General features: G+C 46.7%; 1 protein-coding gene across 2 annotated transcripts in view; it reads right to left on the bottom strand.

Annotated features, from left to right (window-relative positions):
• DOC2B (double C2 domain beta) overlaps positions 1-23,414 on the bottom strand; it is a 1,627,913-nt gene extending 1,604,499 nt beyond the window's left edge. For both annotated transcript variants that reach the window (XM_069226394.1, XM_069226395.1), the window contains exon 1: positions 22,586-23,414. In XM_069226394.1, the coding sequence (XP_069082495.1) occupies positions 22,586-22,928 (343 nt within the window). In that variant the 5' untranslated portion in view covers positions 22,929-23,414. The remainder of the gene's footprint in view (positions 1-22,585) is intronic.
• Between the last annotated feature and the right edge of the window lie 673 nt (positions 23,415-24,087).

Raw genomic sequence — 24,087 nt, 5'->3', positions numbered from 1 at the left:
GTCACAGCACATCTCATCCAGGGCCTGAAGAAATATGATCACATCAACCCCACCCTTATGGAACTCCATTGGCTCCCTTGCACCCCGCACTTTCCTCGAAATTAGCTGCATCATTGACAAAACTATCACAACCAGCCCCCCACTCCCAACCGCTTATCAGCTAGGACAACATCAGACTGAAGACTTATAAGCGTAAAAAAGTGAAATCAAGATAGCAGGCCTTTTCCATCTATGCACCCAGGATCTGGAACAACATCAATGCTGCTTCAATTTAGGAAAGAGTTGAAAGCTCTTTTTAAATACTACATGACAACGTGCTAACTGTTCATAGCCCTGCTTCCTCTCTTGTTACTGTTATTTTATGGTTGTCTTTGACCATGTACGATGCTCTGAAGCCTTTTGGGTAATTTGCAATATAGAAATAACACATACATACATACATACATAGTATGTCCATGAGTGCCAGAGCCATCCAGGTCATCAGAATAAATAAACTATGAAAATCACTTCCTCAGATTAATTACATACAAATTAATCTTCTGTGGATATCCTGAAAGTCTGGTGTGAATCTGGCCATCTTGGACATTTGTTGGACGCATCTTAAACACCACCCCTTGGAGCTCCTCACATCTGGTGACCTAGAAGTGACAAAGAGTCTTCCACCTGTTCTACTGCAAGAGTTGTTCTTCCTAACCGCAAGAGCTGGTCTTTCTAACTTTCGCCACTGAAGATAAACACCTGCTGGCCCACTAATGGCTCCGCTGGTGTCAACTAGAGCAAGTTATCGGAACATTAAGATATATAATCACGGGAAGTAACGTTTGAACAAGGATGGCCTGGTTAGTGTGCCACGACAGCTCTCAGGACAGAGACCATGTGAATGATGAAGGCTCAGCCGGTGGAGAGTTAAATAGCATAGCTGCCAATTACCCACAGGTTATGTGTGACACCTTTACCCGATCATGGTTTTTTATCCGGCACAACTTTGTATTCTGGGAATTTTAGTTACACTTTCCTCCTTAAGAGTATGGCTTTAAAGTCCCAGTATGCCGACTGTGGTTATTATAAAGCCAAAACTGGCAGAGGCTCTCACTTTTGAGTAACCGCATTCCTCTGAGGTCATTACAGACACTGTTTCCAGTTCAGAAATTTCCTGTGATAACCTGATACACTCTGTGTGTTATAATCTTGTTTTGCTTTCATTGAACTCATAAGATTCACACACCTGAAAAGAATTATTTCAGGATTGCAGAAAGTAACTGTGATGACTGGATTAAGGGGTGCCCTCTATTTCCCATGCCAGAGGCTGATGGGGCCGCTTGGCAACTATGGCCCTCATTTACAAGGGCATTGCACCACCGGAAGATCACTTTTACCGACGTTCCGGTGCTGCAATGCCCTGCCCCATATTTACAAAGCGACTTTAAGCCACGTTTTGTGGCTTAACGCAGCTCTGTAAATACGTCCCCTTTACACACATCACTTTGCGTGAAAGTGGCACTCAATGGGTGTTGCTGTGGGCGTTCCCCTGCAACACCCATTGTATTCTGACGCTGCCCCAGATTTATGAGTATTTGTAAACCTGAGGAAGTGCCAAAAACTAACACCATCCCAGGGGTTGCATTAGCATGGTGCAACGAGGAGGAATACTTTTATTTTTTCCTAGTTCTTACTTTTCCTATGTGTGCTGCATTCTGCATCACACATAGGAAGAGCAAAACACCATTAATGATTGTTTGTGTGCAGGAAGGGACCCCTCCCTGCACATAAACAATCATTCCCTGCAATGCAGGCACCCTTGCACTTCAGTGCAAGGGTGCTTGCGTTGGAGCTAGACAGCTAATTTTAGCGCCAGCGCTAGGGAAAATGCAAATACAGCGCATCCCTGTGCTTCTGAAGTAACGCAGTGCGAGCTGCCAAATTTGACACACCAACGCGCTGCACCACTTCTTATTAAATGAGGCCCTTTGTAAATAAGCGTGACCCAGGAATTAGAAATGCAAATGACTGCACTCAGAGTTGCACAAACCAAGAAGGATATGCTGCCATCCTGTGCTTGTTCTCCTGTGCGGCAGTGCCATCTGTACATGCAAAATGTTGCTAACTAGAAAGCCAGCTCTGGCTGACATGGAGCCACTAGGCATCTCTGCTATACATTAGAGTCCAGAAGAATTTACTACCTACTCTAGCCATGTAAAGGTTCAGAACTCTCAGGTTTCCCAGCTCAGTGCATGAGTAGGTCACCCAGTCAGGTTTTTTTCGTTGCATTCTGGGATTTGTAAACCTCTTTCTCCCATAATATATTCAGGGCTACAGTTCCCAGAATGCAAAAAATAAACCTAGACTAGATGAGCTCCTCACTTGTGACCCTGGGAAATTTGAAAGCTCTCCATGTTGACTGTGGTGAAAAGTGTAGTCCATGGATGCTTTTAATGGAGGTGGTCTGTGGTGGCTAGTTCAAAGGACCCTGGACTATGTTGGGCCTGTAGTCGAGCTGAAGGGTCTTCCTGTGTTTTGAAGAGGTGTGTGGTGGGTTTGGCATAAAGAGGGAGTGTTGAGTTTGTGGTTTAATTGGTCGTCCCGGGCAGAAAAAGTAATAGTCTGTTTGCAGAAAACAGCACTAGTCACTAAGGAAATGAACTTGTACTGACCACGTGTGCTGAAGAGGATGAAGAATACGGAAAGCAGGGCCTGGCCGGCCTTTCACTGCACCGGGCATTTCACCCCACTAGGCTGGAGCCCTTGGAGGCCATGTTTGATAGCCCAGGGCAGCTACTGGTGCCTCAAGTACTTTCCCCAGTTTTGATGGCCAAATGCAGCTCCTGGTGCCTCTGTCCCTTTCCTCAGCTTGGGTAGCCCAAGGCAGCTCCTGGTGCCTCAAGCACTTTCCCCAGTTTTGATGGCCCAAGGTGACTCCTGGTGCCTGAAGCACTTTCCCCAGTTTTGATGGCCCAAGGCAGCTCCTGGTGCCTCTGACCCTTTCCTGAGCGTGGGTAGCCCAAGGCGGCTCCTGGTGCCTCTGTCCCTTTCCCCAGTTTTGATGGCCCAAGGCAGCTCCTAGTGCCTCTGTCCCTTTCCTCAGCTTGGGTAGCCTAAAGAGGCTCCTGGTGCCCCAAGCACTTTCCCACGTTTTGATGGCCCTAGGCAGCTCCTGGTGCCTCTGACCCTTTCCCCAGCTCTCCGAGGTTGACTGCAGCTGGCGATGGGAGGCTTCATGTGGGAGCGAATGGGAGCGAGGGAGAGAGGGGGTGGCAAGGTAGTGAGAAAGTGGCCAGGGAGAGAGAGGAAGAGAAGAGGGGAGAAAAGAGAGAGAATTGATGCCTGGAAAGAGAAAGCGATGGCAGCAAGACGAAGGGAGCAGGGCTGGTTTGAACATTTTTGCCAGGGCTGCTTTTGGTTCCTAGTTCGGCCCCGGAGGAAAGGCGATGGAGGGTGAGGAAGGAGCAAGGGGTGCCACTGGAGAAGGGGGATCAGACACTGGGGAATAGAACGGAAAGCGGAAATGAGAAAAGAAAACTACAAGACCGGTCATTGACAGAGAAGGGGAAGGCTTACATTCAAACGGGCATGTACCTGCAGTAGAATAGTTACGCAAACGAAGAATAAAAACACAGCAAGAGGAGAGCAGCACAGTACGTGCGCATTGTTTTTGAGTATACTCCAAACTTGTTACTCGACGTGCATTCCCTTAATAATATAAGGTAACCGGGGAAGATTACCGGATGGCTCCATGTCACCAGGGATGCCTGTCCCAGGTTTTTGTTTAATAGCGTATTGCATTCTGGGATTTGTAGTCCTGGTCCTCTCGAGACGAACTCATTAAACTAATAGCCGAAAGGAGTGGTTTGTTAAAGACGCGCACAGGACTGGAGCATCGTGTCTTTAGTGACACGGAGCCACCTGGTACCCTCAGTCATAGGACTTTTATCACAAGAGCGGGCCTGGAAGGAGCGACATCTGTGGTCTCCCTCTCACTGGGAGTAAATGACAGACACAATCAGAAGCAGACGGCGGGGTCTGCACATCCACCCAGCCACCAGCTCCAGGAGCTAAGGAGCAGCGCGTGGAGGGAAGCAGGTAGCGCAGGCCGGGCGGCCTGGTGCTGATGCTGCTGAGAGGGCTCTGAGCGCCTGGATAAAAACAATCAAACATGCGCCCAATGACCTCTCCAGACGTGTGCGCGTCAATGGCATACAGCGCCAGAAAGACGCCACCGAGTATTTATAGCGCATCCTTTTAATGCCAGGAAGAGAAACACCTACAGGCTCTGACTAATGTATGTAGTGGAGTGACAGCCCACATGCTACAGAACACATTCGCGTGGCTTGCCCCATTCGTCTCTCAGGGGAGGGCGGCGTGGTGCCAACCAGGGCTGCTCTTCTTGGTGGAGTGGGGAATGCCTGCAGCCTGTGCCAGGGGCTGCTCTCTGCACCCTGGTCACCCGGACAACGAAAAAGAGAAAAGGGTGACCGATTAATCCGTGTCACCAAGGACGCAGTGCCCCAGCGCTGGGCTTTTCTTTTACAAAGCAATGTTTTCACGTGTATTACATCAATTGGATCGCCTGAAGTGAACCTGGACTACAAATCCCAGCATGCAGTAGGTCAATCCAAAATCTGCATGCGGTATTGACGAAATTCTACTGAGGTCTAACCTTAAACTGTTGGACCCATTCTGAGTGCCACGGCTGCACCGTTTGCTCATATTCATTTTTGGATTTAAGTTCAAGGCAGTGCTTAATTTGAAAATAAAAACGTGCCGGTGCCCAAAGCCCTCCTCTTAAAGACGCGGCTGCTTCAATTAAATGTGCGAACACGGAATACCGGGGCAGTGCAATCTTGAAGCCATCTCCAGCCTCTTCAATCCATTTACAGTCCTTTCCTGCCCCTTCAGCTCACTCATGCAGCTTTCTGCTCTCTCCTTTGTGACGCTTTGTCGTTTTTCTCTTACTCTGTCTTTCTCAAATGTGTCTTTTGCTCGCAATAAATGCTTGAGGCAAAACAATTAAGCCCCGGCCCTCAAAAATACGTGCCGGTGCCCCGCACCGGAAACAACAAGCACAAATGAAGCACTGGTTCAAGGCAGTGTTCAATTTGTAAAAGAATATGTGCCTGGGCCCAACGTTTTGCTGAGAAGCCCACGGCTGTCGCTGTTGAATGTTGGAGTACCGAACACCAAGGCTGCCCAGACAGGATTCCATCCACCTCATGCCTCTTTGATCCACCACCAAACACTCCCCGCGCCTTTCTCTCAAGCTTTCGGGTTTCTGCTTTGCTGCTTTTTCCCTCTGTCTAGGGTGACCATATTTTGCGTCCTTCTTCTTTCCCTCTTTTGCGATTTCCACTTTCTCGCACTAGGGGCCTTATTTATACTTTTTGGTGCAAAACTGCACTAAGGCAGTTTTGCCCCAAAAAGTTTTGCACTGGCTTGCACCATTTTTTAGCACCAGCTGGGCACCATATTTATGGAATGGTGCAAGCCGGTGCAAAGGGTAGGCTATCTTAAAAAAAAATGACGTTAGGCAGTTTTGAGTCAAAAATAAATTATTCTGACCAGATTAGCATCATTTTTTGACGCTAAGGGGCATATTTATACTATGTTTGCACTGAATTAGTGTCATTTTTTTTTAACTCTAATTCAGTGCAAAACTAACTCCATATTTATACTTTGGTGCTAGACCTGTCTAGCACCAAATTTATGGAGTTAAAGTCATTTTTTGGAAGTGGAAACCTACCTTGCCTTAATGAGATGCAAGGTAGGCGTTCCCGTGCAAAAAAATGACTCTATGGCCTTAACACCATATTTATACTCCCATGTAAAAATGGTGCAAGGGAGGGAGGAGGGATCAAAAAATGGGGCAAAGCTTGCTTTGCCCCATTTTTTAAGACCTGGGTCAGGGCAGGTGTTAGGGGACCAGTGGCCATATTTCCATGGTGGAACACCATGGAATAAGCCCAGAGGTGCCCTCCCTAGGCCGTAGGGGCACCCCCACCCACACTAGAGGGACTGCAAGGATGGGGGACCCCATCCCAGGTAAGTACAGGTAAGTGCATTTTATTTTTTAAAGTGCCATAGGGGGCCCTGAAATTGGCCCCCATACATGGCACCGGGTGCAATGGCCATGCCCAGGGGACCCCTGTCCTCTGTGCTGGCCACTGGGGTGGTGGGCATGACTCCTGCCTTTTCTAAGGCAGGAGTCATGTGGCATGGTAGGTTTAGCACTATAAAATGACGCTAATCTGGTTAGAGTAATTTTTTTTACTCTAACCTGCCTAAAGCCATTTTTTGGTGCTAAACCCTCTTCTTCTATACTGCCAGCCCCACCCGACTAAAGTCATTTTTTTAAACTCTAGCCTACCCTTTGCACCGGCTTGCACCATTCCATAAATATGGTGCCCGGCTGGTGCACAGAAATGGTGCAAGCCGGTGCTAAACTTTTTGGTGCAAAACTGAGTTAGTGCAGTTTTGCAGCAAAAAGTATAAATAAGGGCCAATATTTTGTAAGTTTGCGCCACTTTTGTGTCATAAAATGACGTTAATGCGGTGCAAAAAAAGTTTAAGTCAGGGCCTTGGTGCTAGATGGGTCTAGCACCAAAGTATAAATATGGAGTTAGTTTTGCACAGAATTAGAGTAAAAAAAATGACACTAATTCGGTGCAAACAGAGTATAAATATGCCGCAGAGTATAAATATGCCCCTAAATATGGCGTTAAGGCCATAGAGTCATTTTTTGCACGGGAACGCCTACCTTGCATCTCATTAAGGCAAAGTAGGTCTCCACTTTCAAAAAATGACTTTAACTCCATAAATTTGGTGCTAGAGGGGTCTAGCACCAAAGTATAAATATGGAGTTAGTTTTGCACCGAATTAGAGTAAAAAAAAATGACACTAATTCGGTGCAAACAGAGTATAAATATGCCCCTAGGTCTGAGTCTGAAGAGTGACACTAAAAGCAGTCCCAAAAAATGAGTGCGAGTGCGCTCCACCCGCAACCACCTGCTCAATGAAGCACTTGTTCACTGCCAGATCAGTGCAAAAATGGTATAAAGTGTTGTACGCCAGTAGTGGAACCGTGTGACTTGAAAAATTCAGAAACGGATACAAAAATTGACCCAATGCTGCATGGTAATACAGATGCAGGCAGCGCTGCCTCGTTATTTCATCACTGCATGCGGATAAAACAATTGAGATGGAGGGTAGCACTTAACATGCGGCCTGATTATGAGAGTCCCATGTCTGATTGATTATTATCAGTTATAGATCACACCTGATAAATTCGACACCAAGCTGGGCAGAATTATTCGATGCAATAATGGTTGTTTATTCTCACTTACTATGCACTAACACGTGGGCCCCATCAAAATCTGCACGGCCTGATAAATATTTGGCATTTTTCCCTTGCCAAATGCTGGCATGTTTGTCAAGCTTAATTTTAAAGGATGCAAACTTTATTGCACCAGCAATTCTATGTATAATAAAGATCACAACATCCCCTGCAAATAAATGCCTGTGCAGTGATCACAATTTAATGGCCATTAGTAATCAGGCCCTAGTTGTCAGAAAACAAGTCAGTTTACTGTGAGTCCTATGTGTATCAAAATATTGCCTGATCCTTGGCCTGCGGCTGTCAGCCATGTCCTTACTGCGAGGCCTCAGCTCCCTGTGCTGGCACTGCCCAGCTCGACCTGGCAGCAGACACCAGAGGGGATGCAGCTCAGCCTTACGTGCTTGCTGCCTCGGACTACAAGTAAGTCTGTGGAAGCAGAAAATGGCTTCCAGCACCAGGAGCCTCCTTTCCCATGTCTCAAGCTGCAGAAGAGGTCGCAGCTGCCTTCCACCCCTCTCCAGACCACAGACAAGCAGGCAACGCTTCTCTAAGCCCTCTGCCTCGTGTGGAAAGGACCATTTCTACAGGTTGGCACCGCTGAGTTCCAAATGAAATGGAGTTGCCACCTGTCCAGAGTCAGATGAGAGTGACCATATGTAGTGATGAAGCCTGGCGCCAGGATTTAATCCCCTTGACTTTCAGTTTGGCCTTGGTGACTTCGAGCAAGATCTTCACTGCACAAAAAAAAGCTCACCAATATTGAAGAAAATAAAGAAGGGCTGCGGACCACACTGTCTAGAATGGCAATACATAATGCCTTTGATCAGGTGCTGTGTTCTCATGTATGTATCAGATGTCAGCCACGCGGGATGCCTTCATCCCTTGCTTCCAGACTCTGCAGGCTATCAGGGCAAACAAGTATATAGTCAGTCAAGAAGTTCTCCACCGTGTGAAATAGCCATATAAAAAGGTCCTAGTTTTTCAATCTCTATAAAATACAGCCACCTGAATAAATATGGTACATTATGTCTATACAATCTGTGTGGGACAGGGGTGTTCTTTCCCTTGCGTATATTGAAGACAAGATGCACCATATCTTGCATCAAGCAATTGATGGTGTGTCACCACGCCCTGCTTGTATCATACACATTTTTCTTAAAGGCATTTTAGGGTAATAATGGCCATTTATGTTGTGTAACTACAAACTGAATTATGTTTGACACTAAACCATTATTCGATTTCGCTCCTTCTCGTTTATCACCCTCAAAAGAACATTTTGAATTAAGATTCATACTTAGGCCTTACTAGTTACATACCTATGTTTGAAGTTGGTGCATTACCTAAGAACCTATTTAATAGACTAAGGACGCATGACCTGCATGTTGCTCAAGGATACCTGCAAAAACGTCACAACTCACTCTACTGCCTTGGATTTCAAATATGCAATCTCCCTGTTGCACTCAGTCCTGTGCAGGAGTCACAGTATCTGGCATTATGTAGCTATTTTCATGCACATTGACATGAAAGGGGTGTCAGTTCTACTACAAAAAAGTGAATGTGTTTAATAAAGAAAACTTTACGCCTTCAGCAAATCAAATTTTACATTAACAATTACTATTTTTGTCTCGCATGGAAGCACAAAATGTTATTATATGAACACTGTTCTTTCTACCTTACCGAGTAAAATAGATTATGTAAAAATATACAATATTTGCACTCTGCAGAAAACAGGTTTTCTTGTAAGAAAGGGTATACTTCAATGATTTTTTATACATTCCAGCTAGAAACAGTCACATATTTTGTTTAAAATATGCACATTTTGCATCAGGTGGACAAATATTGTAGCAAGTGAGGCATAGCCACATTTACATAGACAAAGCGGCTACAGAATTGTGCTTTTCCAGTGCCCCTCCCTAGGTCCAGCCGAACAATAGCTAGAATGACCTGGACAGCGGGTTTATTCCCCCAGAGGGGGGGCACACAGATAGGTCTCTGCAGCAGGTGCCTTACCCTCTGAGCCATCTGTTCAGCACAGGTGGTAACGTTAATGTTATATTGTGGTAACCTTCGGGCAACCGGCAGATCAAAGGTTTGAATCTAGTTGGGGTGAGGAGTGTTAACTCATCCTTGCATTTTTTCTAGGGTGAATAAAATGAACACCACTGAGATGGGTAGTTATAATGGCCATTAGCATTGCTACTAGATTGCAATGCTCTGGTGGGATTTTTGCTTTTAGTTAAAGTGACAAGTCGAGAATATAAGTTTAGGAGAGGGTGACCATTATAGTAGGAGAGGAAAATGGAGGCACTGTTGACACTACCTGGAAGTGATGGGTTACACTGTTAGTACCTAGGATGGAGATACTTCTGCCACTAACTGCGGATGAGGGACACAGCGGGCACTAACTGTGGATAAGTGACACTGTTGCCACTCACTGTAGGTGAGGGACTCTACTGGCACTAACTGTGGGTGAGTGACACTGCTGGAAGTAACTATGAATGAGGGGCACTGCTGCCACTAACTGTAGAAGAGGGGCACTGCTGCCACTCACTGCGGTTGAGGGACACTGCTACCACTAAGTGTGGACGAGGGGCACTGCTGGCGCTAACTGTGGGTGAGTGACACAGCGGGCACTAACTGTGGATGAGGGACACAGCAGGCACTAACTGTGGATGAGTGACACAGAGGGCACTAACTGTGGATGAGGGGCTCTACTGGCACTAACTGTGGGTGAGTGACACTGCTGGAAGTAACTATGGATGAGAGGCACTGCTGCTACTAACTGTAGATGAGGGGCACTGCTGCCACTCACTGCGGCTGAGGGACACTGCTACCACTAAGTGTGGACGAGGGGCACTGCTGGCGCTAACTGTGGGTGAGTGACACTGCTGGAAGTAACTGTGGGTGAGTTTCACTGCTGGCACTAACTGTGGATGAGGGACACAGAGGGCACTAACTGTGGATGAGGGACATTGCTGCCACTCACTGTAGGTGAGGGGCACTACTGCCACTTACTGAGGATTAGGGACATTGCTGGCACTAACATGGATGAGGGACACAGCGGGCACTAACTGTGGATGAAGGGTCCTGTGACACTAACTGTGGGTGAGTGACACTGCTGGAAGTAACTATGGATGAGGGGCACTGCTGCCCCTAACTGTAGACGAGGGGCACTGCTGCCACTCACTGCGGTTGAGGGACACTGCTACCACTAAGTTTGGACGAGGGGCACCTCTGGCACTGACTGTGGGCGAGTGACACTGCTGGAAGTAACTGTGGAAAATGAGACAATGCTGGCACTACCCGAGGATAAGGGACACTGCTAGCACGAACTGGAGATGAGGGACATTGCTGGCACTGCTGTGTGTAGGGGGCACTGCATCTGTGGCTGAAAACACAGGACGCTGGCGCACAAACCAGAGAAGGCATACTTTACTGCAATAACAGGAGTTTGAAAACAGTGCAGGCAGTTGTTGGAGAGGGAGAACCTACTGTCACTAACTGCTAGTAATAACTGGAGATAAGGGAAACTGCTGGTAATTACTGGAGATGGGAGACACTGCTGTTACTAACTGGAGCTGAATGATACTGCTGCTACCAGGTAAAGAGGAGTGACAGTGATGGCTGTAACTAAAGATGAGGGGCAATGCTACTACTGAGTAGCGATGATTATCACTGCGGGTACTAACTGGAGATGAGGGTCATGGTTGGTACTAACTTGAGAAAAGGCACACTTCTGCTACTAACTGTAGATGAGGGGCACCGCTACTTATAAGTAGAGATGAGTGATACTACTGGTAGTAACAGGAAATAGGTGGCACTGCTGGTATTAACTTGCAATAAGTAACACTGCTGCTATTAAGTTGAGATGAGCATCCCTGCTGGTAGTAACTGGAGATGAGCAGCACTGATGCTACTAAGTAGAGAAGTGTGTCACTACTGGTAGTAACTGGAGATGAGCAACACTGCTGGTAATAACTTGTGATAAGGAAAAATTTGACTACTAACTGGAAATGAGCATCACTACTGGTAATAACTTGCCATAAAGAACATTGCTGCTCCTATGTGCCACTGCTGGTTGTAACTAAAGGTGTGGGACACCACTACTATTAAGTAGAGATTACTGTCACTGCTGGTAGTAAGAGGAGATCAGTCACACTGCTGGTAGGCTCTGGAGATAAGCAACACTTCTGGTTTTACCTTGCAATAAGGAACAATACTGCTATTAAGTAGAGATGAGTGTCACTTCTGGTAGTAACTAAAAACAAGCATTTGCAGTGCAATAGGTTGAGAAAGAATTATTGGCATTGTAAATTCATAACTGGACTTTTCTTGCCACATAAATTGGTCAACCCCGCCTCGTAATGTCATATTTTCCTGCCATATAATTCCAGTAGCCCTGCATATAACAATCACTTCCATTTACCTTCTTCCTCTACCTGCAGCAAAAAAAATTAAAATGTTGCATTTAGGATCCTAATATAAATCTGCCATGCTAATTCCAATAGAATACCACTTTCACCACCCCACCATCAGAGTTGCTGGATGGCTAACACAATTCCCCCTAAAAACACAGGACAGTCACAGAGGACAAATAAACTAGAAGGGTCACCCAAACATATCAGGAGTGTTCAAACAGTCATAGTGTAATAAGGATGTTAAGTTGGCCTGAATTATGGTCATAATTGTAATAAAGACAGATTATTAAAACAAAAACATATACAATTATCACATAAACCTTCATATGAAATAAACCTTTGGTATTAGACTCTAATGCTCAAAACAGCCCCTAGAAGGCACCATAACTAAAATATCATTTGTAAGAAACATGGTCATGTAACCATATTTTTAGCCCCTAGAGGGCATAACCTCATGAAAAAAACAAGATCAAGTAATGCAGTATAACCATATACTCAGCTCCTGGAGGATGTTTTAGGGCTACCAGGCCTACTGCAGTGATATTACAAACCAGTCCTTTAAAACAAAGAGGCATATTTAAGAAAAATGGCGCTGCATACAGTGCAGCATCACTTTTCTTGCACCCCTTAGCACCCCCCAATGCGTCTGATTTTTTTACACTAGTCTGAAGATTAGTGTCATCCTGCAAAGCCCAATGAGGCCCATTGTAATCAATGGTATGCTTTGTTGTAATGCCTACTCTGAGCAGGCATTAAAAGTGCATATAAAAATAACACAAAGAAATCTCTTAGATTTCCTTGTGCCATTTTAATGTGGCACAAGGAGGCTCTAGGGGCTCTTAAATCTGCCTCAGAACTTCTCCACCACACAGTCAGCCATTAGAGAGCATAACCACATGAAAAAAATGGAAAAGTAATGCAGTGTAACCATATAGTTAGTCTCTAGTAGGCATAGTGCATTACACATTTTCAATGCTAGCAGGACTATTGTAAAGCTATTACAAACAAGTTCCATAAACATAGCTTTTACGAAACTGCAAAACAAAGTGTTCAGCCACAAGAAAGTTTTGAAAAATAATGCATGGTGGAAGGGGTTGTTATTTTGGAATCACCACTAACATAAGGTGGGGACCCAACGATGATGTAGGGGAAAAGAGCACATTGTGGGCAATGTGTTGAAGGTGGTCCCATTGTCCTAGGACCACCACAGGCTGACTTATGAGCAAAAATGTTTTGTAAAAGTGATGCCCTGCAAAGCATTATGGGACAAGTTTCCGTGCCACAAATATTTTAATATGTTGATATTGCTGTAATGCTTAGAACAGCCCCTAGAGGACACCACAATGAAAGTAGCATTTGTAAGACACATGGTCATGTAACTACATAGCACCTAGAGGGCATAACCACACAAAAAGAAACAGCAATAAATACTGCAGTATAACCATATATTTAGCCCCTAGAGGGCATAGTGCATTATATATATTCACGGATAGCAGGTCTATAAAAATGATATTACAAAGAAGGCCCTTAAAACACAGGTTATTCCCAGCTGTAAAACAAAAGTTCCAACCATGAGAGAGCTTGAACAAACACTGAATGGTGGGAGGAGTTATTATTTTGGGTTCCCACAAACCTACTGTGGGGACCCAAAGATGATTTAGGCAAAAAGAGCACATTATTCTTGATATTCCAAGATGGGAAACCGTCCCCCACCATCTAAGAGATGTATAATTTCAAGACACTCATTTTTATTCACCAGGCCTTTTATAAGAAGGGCCTGCAACACTTGATTAACAAGACCTAGCAATACCATCATCCTCACACCCTTCGTTCTGCGACTGCAAGGTGAGGTGAGGCGGCCACTCAATCTCAGTCCGTGCAAGCCGGGAGCAGAACCTACTTACCCTTTTTTTGGACCATATCACAAAAATCATTGTTTAGGAAGGCACAAAAAACATTTCTTTGCATTAGTTTAGGGTGGTCTGTCATTGATGTACCTTTGCTGGTTCAGCATCGGGACACTCTTTGGAGTAGCTGTGCGCTTTACAAATCTCTTATTCATCCATGTGGAGATGAGGGACCCTGCTGCTACAAAGTAGAGATGAGTGTCACTGCTGGTGTTGACTTGGGATAAGGAACACAGCTACTACTCAGCAGTGATGAGAGTCGTTGATAGCGCCACCTGGAGATGAAGGACACCGGCGGTACTAATACTACCTTGAAATGAGGCCCACGGCCTCTGACAGGTGAAGATGATGGATACTGTGGCCTTTAACTGATACACAGCTGGTAACAAGTGGTCAGGAGAGGAGAGAGAGACTGCTGCGGTAGCTAAAGTCGGGGGCCACTGGAGGCACTACTTGCCTTGGAGGGAAACCCCACTGACATAAACAGTATGGACCAGAGACAGCCCTGCCAGCACTGGCTGGTGAGGGAGAACAAGGTGAGGATGAAGAAGGGAAGGAGTGAAGAGTGGGAAGGTGAAATAATTGGGGCACAGAAAAGCGTGGAACATTGTTGACACTAATGAAAGTTTTGGGGAAAAATTAGGTGGTCATTAAAGTGAGGGGCAGGGGGATTATGGCTTTGCCTGCAAAGGAAGAGAAGGGAGGATATGTGGCTGCCAGCATTACAATTGGGCTGAGTTGGATTGGACCGGCTTAGGAAAGGACTGGCTTCCAGAAGACCCTGGCATTGATGGCTGAGGAGGGGACGCCCTTGCAGTGGTGGAAGGGAAAGGCAGATGCGGGCTCAGGTGGAACTCTACAGTAAGAACAGAACTCAGATGGGTTCGTTCACTGAGACCACGGGACAGTGCCATGTTCTTCCACGTTCGGAAGAACATGACACTGGCAAAAAGAGACTGGCACTGAAAGATGGGTGACTCTGGCACCGACAGACAGATGAAGGAACAATCTAACCTTGTGAGTGGCGGAAGAGAAGCCCTGACACTGAACGCTGATGACAGCATGACATAAATGGAAGAGAGTAGGCCGTAGACATGAATGGAAACAACTAAAATATATATATCATAAATCGAGTCATTTGTGTATACACGTGTTATGCCACGCGCCCGAAGATACACGTGTCCCAATAAAACATGTAAATGAAAAACTTAGTAAACACTTATTTACTCAAATATCACTCAAATACAAATTACATGTTATTATCATGGAGCAGCTTACCCTGGGGACCCACTGCTTACCGCCTCTCAACTTCCATGGCCCAATAATTCTACACAGGAATATCAATGGACCCAGATATGCAAGGCCTATTTTATGAGATTTAACCCCACTCTCTGGATTTAAGCCCCTGTTCTAGTTAAATACCTTGACTTAAAACTTCATCACAGAACAAAAACTTAAAACGTCATCACAGAACAAAAATGTATGTCCCATAGACACAGATGTACCAAAAGTGATATGCTGAACATGATTGGTCTTGGGGAGGGGTGGAGCATCATCGCCCTGCGAGGCTCCACCTCTCATAAGTCATTCCCACTCCCACATTCAACAACGTTAATGGATGAATACTGCACGTGATGCCTCTATATATTAAGTACCTTCAAAGTCTTCAGGCTAGACCCTGGCCTGGGATGTATTTACACCCACACAATGGTCTATCGGTACATTGCGCTGCAGGTTATTTTTTATGAGTAGTTTTTACTGTATGATTCCGACGTAATGGGTGTCAGGGCACTTTTCAAATGGCAGAATACAAAGATGCAAATGACAGAAAACACATTACAATATCAATATAATTAGAAGAAATTGGCCAAAATGGGCCAAAATCAATGGCAACATGAAGTGTTGTAAAAAACAGGCAGATACAGAAAAATGCATTATAAAATTCCCATTGCCATTTTGTGTACACAAAATAATTCAATAAGTCACTACATATTGCAAGGTTAATAAGAGAGTTATGACCACGAGAGGGCTTAAAACAGCATGATTTCACTTCACAAGCCTATTTTGCAGATCTCTTAAATAAAGCAACTGGTGCTACAAAGCTGAATGTAAACAGAAAGGAAAAAGCATGTGAAAGCAGCCAGGTTGCCATCGTGAGGAGTCCCTGAAGCACAAGAACTGGTGGCTGAGGCAAGGGCCTCCCGTGAATGCCTAATGCAAGACAGACAACATCCGGGTCTTGATGCTTCTCGAGGCTGTGCTACTTCCTTATCCTGTAGGGGGCGCGTGGCACTGAGGGCCGGAAGAGCTGCACTGCCAACCTCTGGGTTGTGGACGCAGACAGATAGTGAGCTGCTAAGAGCCAATAATTAAACGAAGGTGGATGCCTGGTGGGAAATAAGCCTATTAAGCACGCCAGAGCGGATGAGCGATGGGTGTAGACTGACATGAGTTAAAAAATAAATAGATGTTCACCGGGCACGTGGGAGCACTGCAGACAGATTGGTAACTATGCACGATTGGGAATTGTTCGAATATTGCTGGGAGAGGATACATAAATAGCAGCCCAAGAATAAATACCTAATGACACCATCAATAAGCACAGCTAAGCGTGCATTTAAATAGCATTTAAATAAGCGGGCGGAAGCGTGGGGGGCGAGGGGGAGGGGCAGTGATGCAGCAGAGTGCGGGGGAGGGGCGATGATAGCGCCGGATGGGTGAATGAAGAGTGAGCTGAAGTCATATGATTGCAGCCTCCACCAGGCTAGTGAGGGAGGCAGAGAGCCCTGCCAGAGGGGGGTGTAAAGGGTGACATTTATTAGTAGCACGGGCTAAATAAATAAATAACCGGTGGGCGATTAAGACGTGTGGATCGTAGAGGCCAAGAGACAGGGCCCAAGCCTGAAAGCGAGCGGGGAGAGTCAGAGGCTAGATGGGCGAAGGGTGAGGAAAGAACAGCAGCTGAAGGGCGAATCAAGGAGAAGTTGTAAATGAGAATGAGGAGTAGATGAAAGATGGGTTTAAGCATGGATAGGCAGCACCAGTCTAAGGATGAACAGTTTACAGTTTAAGGATGAATAGGTTATAGTTCAATGGGTTCTGCAAACACCTCGAATGATGAATAGATAATAGTTTATGGATGAATAGCTGAAGTGGTATTTTAAGAACCATAGAGGTCTGAAGTGCTTCTCAGTCAGCAACAATTACAGTCTAAGGGTAACTATTCTAGGACTGACCATGGCAGGCAAAAAAGTGTGAGGTTAAATACATAAGTAACGGACTAGTAAACCTACATAGTTTACAGACGGTGAAGTAAGATTAATGAATAAATAGTGCATGGATGCACACGTACAGTTTAAGAAAGAACAGGTAAGCAACCTGTGAGAATGAACAAACTGGAGATTCAGGATGCATGTATAAGACTGTGTATGGGTGAAGCGACAGCAGACGGCAAGAGGTGAGCATAGTTAAGACTCAATAGGTGGTTTACGTATGAAACCATAGCAGTAGCAGTTTAGGGATGAACGGATAGCAGTGTGAAGATAAATATCTTGTGACTTAAACGTGAGCAGTAGTTGAGAAAGAGTAGAGAACAGGTAAGGATGTGCCCACGACACTTTAAGAAAGAATGGATAACAGTTTAAGATGGGTAGTTACCAGTTTAAGGAACAACAGATCTTACTTTGAGAATTAACTTGTGAGAGACGGCCGAGGGCATGTCCGAGTAGCTAGCAAGATACGATTTAAAGGATAAACAGACAGCGCTTTAAAGATGAACAGTTACTACAGGTTTAAAGGGAACTAAATATCAGTGCAAGGACGTGTAAGTGGGTTAAAATGACATCATTGTAAGGATGAACAATAGAAAGCAGTTCAAGGGTGGGTTTAAAGGATGAAAAGGCGACTTGCAATAAAAACAGACAGCATTGTTATGGTGAACAATCGAGGATAGTTTAAGGGTGAGTTTCCGGATGAACAGGTGGTTTCAAGAATGAACAGACATCTCTGTACTACTGAACTGTTGATAACAGATTAAGGATGAGCTGGTGACCTAAATCGGTAAAAGGATATAGAAGTGTTGATAGTTTACTGATGAATAGAGAGCAGTGTGAGATTGAACAGGTGTTTTCAGCTAAAACTATACAACATTGTAAGGATGAGCAATAGAGAACAGATTAAGGGTGATTTGAAGGATGAACAGGTGGTTTGAAGTTTAAACATATGGCGCTTTAATGGTGAACAACACTGTAAGTATGCCATATACTTAGGTGGAATTGTAAGGAGGATCATAGGAGTGCAATTTAGGAGTCAGTAGGTGATGTCAGGATGAGCAGGTGGTTTGCAGTACACGCTTGTCGCAGTATAACCATGAACAGGTGGTCTAAAGTATGAACAAACAGCACTGTGGCAGTTTACAGATGAGGGTAAGCATTAACAGGTGCCTTAAAGTATAAACAGACAACACTGCAAGGATGAATAGGTGTGTCAAGTATGAACAGGTGGCATTGTAGAGATGAGCAGGTACTTTACAGGACACTTAAACAGCATCAGTACCTGGGTGAGCAGCCGTGCAAGGGTGCAGAGGCGCTTTAAGGTATAGGCAGGTAGCACTGTAAGGATGAACAGTTGGGCTGGTTTAAGGATGTGTAAACAGCACCGCAAGGATGAACAGGTGTGTAAAGTATGAACAGGTGGCAATGTAGAGATGAGCAGGTACTTTACAGCACACTTAAACAGCATCAGCACCTGGGTGAGCAGCCGTGCAAGGGTGCAGGGGCGCTTTAAGGTATAGGCAGGTAGCACTGTAAGGATGAACAGTGGGGCTGGTTTAAGGATGTGTCAACAGCACCGCAAGGATGAACAGGTGTGTAAAGTATGAACAGGTGACAATGTAGAGATGAGCAGGTACTTTACAGCACACTTAAACAGCATCAGTACCTGGGTGAGCAGCCGTGCAAGGGTGCAGGGGCGCTTTAAGGTATAGGCAGGTAGCACTGTAAGGATGAACAGTGGGGCTGGTTTACGGATGTGTAAATAGCACCGTAAGGATGAACAGGTGTGTAAAGTATGAACAGGTGGCAATGTAGAGATGAGCAGGTACTTTACAGTACACTTAAACAGCATCAGTACCTGGGTGAGCAGCCGTGCAAGGGTGCAGGGGCGCTTTAAGGTATAGGCAGGTAGCACTGTAAGGATGAACAGTGGGGCTGGTTTACGGATGTGTAAATAGCACCGTAAGGATGAACAGGTGTGTAAAGTATGAACAGGTGGCATTGTAGAGATGAGCAGGTACTTTACAGCACACTTAAACAGCATCAGCACCTGGGTGAGCAGCTGTGCAAGGGTGCAGAGGCGCTTTAAGGTATAGCACTGTAAGGATGAACAGTGGGGCTGGTTTAAGGATGTGTAAATAGCACCGTAAGGATGAACAGTGGGGCTCGCTTAAGAATGTATAAATAGCACTGCAAGGATGAACAGGTGGCATTGTAGAGCTGAGCAGGTGCTTTACGGTACACTTCAACAGCATCAGTACCTGGGTGAGCAGCGGTGCAAGGGTGCAGGGGCGCTTTAAGGTATAGCACTGTAAGGATGAACAGTGGGGCTGGTTTACGGATGTGTAAATAGCACCGTAAGGATGAACAGTGGGGCTCGTTTAAGAATGTATAAATAGCACTGCAAGGATGAACAGGTGGCATTGTAGAGCTGAGCAGGTGCTTTACGGTACACTTCAACAGCATTAGTACCTGGGTGAGCAGCGGTGCAAGGGTGCAGGGGCGCTTTAAGGTATAGCACTGTAAGGATGAACAGTGGGGCTGGTTTACGGATGTGTAAATAGCACCGTAAGGATGAACAGTGGGGCTCGTTTAAGAATGTATAAATAGCACTGCAAGGATGAATAGGTGGCATTGTAGAGCTGAGCAGGTGCTTTACGGTACACTTCAACAGCATCAGTACCTGGGTGAGCAGCGGTGCAAGGGTGCAGGGGCGCTTTAAGGTATAGCACTGTAAGGATGAACAGTGGGGCTGGTTTACGGATGTGTAAATAGCACCGTAAGGATGAACAGGTGGCATTGTAGAGATGAGCAGGTGCTTTACAGCACACGTAAACAGCATCAGCACCTGGGTGAGCAGCCGTGCAAGGGTGCAGGGGCGCTTTAAGGTATAGGCAGGTAGCACTGTAAGGATGAACAGTGGGGCTAGTTTAAGAATGTGTAAATAGCACTGCAAGGATGAACAGGTGGCACTGTAGAGCTGGGCAGGTGCTTTCGAGTACTCTTGAACACCATCTGTATATGGGTGGGTGAGCAGCGGTGCAAGGATGCAGAGGCGCTTTAAGGTATAGGCAGGTAGCAGTGTAAGGATGAACAGTGGGGCTAGTTTAAAAATGTGTAAACCGCCCTGTAATAATTAAGAGATGCTGTAATCACATTATCAGTTTAAGGAGAAACACGTGGTTATAAGGATGAAGAGGTGGTTTAGGGTATAAGCGGATAGCGCTGTGAGGACAGACGGTGTGACTCGTTTAAGCATGTGTAGACAGCACTGTAGGGGTGAGGAGATGATGTAAAGTATAATCAGATGTCCGTATAAGGATGCACAAGTGGTTATAATGATGAACGGGTTGTGCGGGGTATAAGCAGATAGCGCTGTGAGGATGATCCGCGAGTTAAAGATGAGTGAACAGAGCTGTGAGGATGATGAGGTGGTGTAAAGTCAAGCAGTGTATGATTGAAAGGGCGTTTCGGGGTTTAAGCAGCATTGTAAGGATGAACACATAAGAACGGTGTAAGGGGCATCGGTAGCCTTGTAAGGAAGAACAGACGAGAGCAGTTCGAAATGAATAAACGGTGTTTTATGGATGAATGCGTCGTTTACAGTATAAACAGAGAACACTGTAAGGATAAACAGGCGCGAGCGGTTCGAGGATGGTTTAAAGGCGGTGTAAGGACCAACAGGTGGTTTAGGGAGTAAGCAGCTCGCAGTGTAAGGATGCCGTCGGATATAGTTAAAGGTGGGTGATCGGCACTGTGAGCATGAAGAGGTGGTGTAAAAAAGCGGGTCCTTGAAAGTCTAAGCAGATAGCAGTATATGGATGAAGAGGTGGTTTAAAGTCTAAGCACATACCGGAGTATAGATGAAAGGGTAACGTCAGGATTTAAACAGACAACTTTGTAAGGATAAACACAGAGAATACTATAAGGCAATGGGTAGCAGGCGATAGCGGTTCACAGGTGAGTAAAGGCGGTGTATGGGTGAACAGGCGGTTTAGAGTATGAGGGTAATACTGTGAGGACGAACAGGCGACAGTAGCTCACAGATGAGTAAAAGGCATTGTAAGGATGAACATATGGTTTATAGTGTAAACAGGAAGAACAGGCGAGAACAGTTCAAGGGTGATTACACAGGCTGCGTAGGTGGTTTAGGACCAGGTCAGGATGAACAGGCGACAACAGTTCAAGGGTGAGTAAACAATGGTGTAAGGATGAAAAGGTGGTTTAGAGTGTAAACAGATAACTCTGTAAGGATGAACAAGCGAGATCAGTTCAACGATGCGTTAGCAGCGGTTTTAGGATGAACAGGTGGTTTAGAGTATAAACGGATAACTCTGTAAGGAAGAGTAGGCGAGAAAATGTTCAAGGGTGATTAAACAGCGGTGTAAGGATGAACAGGTGGACTAGAGCACTGTAAGGACAGACAGGCGAGAACAGTTCTAGGGTGAGTAAACAGCGGTGTAAGGATGAACATGTGGATTAGAGCACTGTAAGGACGGACAGGCGAGAACAGTTCAAGTGTGAGTAAACAGCGGTGTAAGGATGAATATGTGGATTAGAGCACTGTAAGGACGGACAGGCGAGAACAGTTCAAGTGTGAGTAAACAGCGGTGTAAGGATGAACAGGTGGTTTGGAACACTGTAAGGATGAACAGGCGAGATAGGTTCGACGATGCGTAAACAGCATTCTAAGGATGAACAGGTGGTTTAGAGTATAAACTGATAAGACTGTAAGGATAAACAGGCGAGAATAGTTCAGGGGAGAGTAAACATCGTTCTGAGGATGAACAGGTGGTTTAGAGTATAAACAGATACGACTGTAAGGATGAACAGGCGCGAACAGTTCAGGGGAGAGTAAATATCGTTCTAAGATGAACAGGTGGATTAGAGTAAAATAGATAAGACTGTAAGGATGAACAGGAGCGAACAGTTCAGGGGACAGTAAACAGCGTACTACGGATGAACAGGTGGTTTAGAGTAGAAACAGATAAGACTGTAAGGATGAACAGGCGCGAACAGTTCGGGGGAGAATAAACAGCGTTCTACGGATGAACAGGTGGTTTAGAGTATAAACAGATAAGACTGTAAGGATGAACAGGCGAGAACAGTTCAGAGGAGAGTAAACAGCGTTCTACGGATGAACAGGTGGTTTAGCGTATAAACAGATAAGACTGTAAGGATGAAAAGGCGAGAACAGTTCAAGGGGGAGTAAACAGCGTTCTAAGGATGAACAGGTGGTTTAGAGTATAAACTGATGAGACTGTAAAATGAGCAGACGAGAACAGTTTAGGGGAGAGTAAACAGCGTTCTAAGGATGAACAGGTGGTTTAGAGTATAAACTGATAAGGCTGTAAGGATGAACAGGCGAGAACAGTTAAGGGGAGAGTAAACATCGTTCTAAGGATGTCAGGTGGCTTGGAGTATAAACAGATAAGACTGTAAGGATGAACAGGCGAGAACAGTTCAGGGGAGAGTAAACAGTGTTCTACGGATGAACAGGTGGTTTAGAGTATAAACAGATAAGACTGTAAGGATGAACAGGCGCGAACAGTTCAGGGGAGAGTAAACAGCGTTCTACGGATGAACAGGTGGTTTACGTCTAGGCGGCGTGGAGATGAACAGGTGGCTACTCAGGGAGCGCGCAGCCGCTGGCCCACTTACTGCAATCGTCGGACTCGTAGCCGTCGGGGTCGGCCTCCTCCTCGAGGGGCTTGGGGGGCCCCCGGGCCGCCGCGGCTGCCGCCTCCGCCCCGTAGGCCCCGAAGAGCTGGTCCACGTCCTCCTCCTCCTCCCGGCCCGGGTCCGAGGGGCTGACCGAGGACTGGGGGCTGACGGTCGCCTTGAGAGAGTGGCTGCGGCTGACCACCGCGGCGGGCAGCCCCCGGGGGAAGCGCGGGAAGTAGTCCGAGATCTGCTTGATGGGCTTGATGGGCCCCGGGCACACGTCGATGGCCATATGCTCCTGGATGCTGATGGTCAGTTTCTCCCCCTTGCGCAGGTTCATGCAGGCGGCCAGTCCCGGGAGGGGGCAGCGGAGAACGGCGGCGGGCCCGGGGGTCAGGCAGGGGGGGTGCAGGGGGCAGGGGAGCCGGGGGGCAGGCAGTGCAGGGGCATACAGGGGCAGGTACAGCGCGCAGGGGCCGCAGCACCGCCTACCAGCCTCCTGCACTTTCAGACACCACCTTGTGCATGCTGCAGGCTGCAGCGCTGCCTGCTCTCTCCGGCGCGGCGGCTCCCTCCCCCTCCCTCCACTCCCCTCCACTTGTGTGCACACCTCTTCTCCCCCTCCCGGGGTGTTCCTTCCCCACCTCTCCCTCCACCTCTGCCTCCCTCTCTGTCACTCTCCTTCTTCCGCTCTCTCCTTCCCTCTGTTTCCTCTCCCCTCCGCCGCTGACACTGTTTCCTCCTTTCCCTCCTCTGTGTGTCTCTTCCACACCTCCTCCTCCCTCTCTGACACTTCTCTTCCCTCGGTGTCTCTCCTCTGTCACTGCGTCCCTCTGCCTCTCTCCTCCGCCTCTTTGGACACTTCCCCTCCCTCTCTGGCACTCCTCCCCCTACACCTCTCGCATCCCCTCAGACACTCTCGCCCCTTCCTTCCTCTCCCTCCACCTGTCTTCACCCTAGCTTTTCTCCACCTCTCACTCCGACACTTTCTGTGCCACCTCTCCCTCCATCCCTGACACTCCCACCCCTCGTGTCTCTTCTCTACTTCCACACCGCTCTAGACACTCCTCCCTTCCCCTCTGACATTCCCCACTGCGAGTCCCCTCTCTTCCCACCTGTCTACCTTTTCCCTCACACCCCTCACACCCCACCGAAACTCCTATTCCCCTTCGCGCACTCCACCATCTCTAGCCCACTCTTCCAGTCCTCTACTCGCCTCTCCTCCCACTGCCTCTTCCTCTTACCCTCTAAACCGCCCTCTTCAACTCCCCGCTCTCCCTTCCTCTCCTCAGCCTCTGTTTACCTCCCGCCTATCCTCTTCCGCTTCTCTGCACCTTTTTACTCTTCCCTCCCTTTCTCCCTACACCGTTTCCTCCCATTTTAACACCCCGTCGAGCCCATCCGTCTTTCTGCACCTCCCCTAGGCTGCTCTCCACTCCTGCCTGTCCCTCACCTCTCGCCGCCTGTCCCTCACCTCTCTCTGCCTGTCCATCACCGCC

This window comes from Pleurodeles waltl, chromosome 3_1, assembly GCF_031143425.1.
Source record: "Pleurodeles waltl isolate 20211129_DDA chromosome 3_1, aPleWal1.hap1.20221129, whole genome shotgun sequence".
Taxonomy (NCBI): Eukaryota; Metazoa; Chordata; class Amphibia; order Caudata; family Salamandridae; genus Pleurodeles; species Pleurodeles waltl.
The sequence above is the reverse complement of the archived record's forward strand: the minus strand, read 5'-3'. Positions and strand labels throughout refer to the sequence as shown.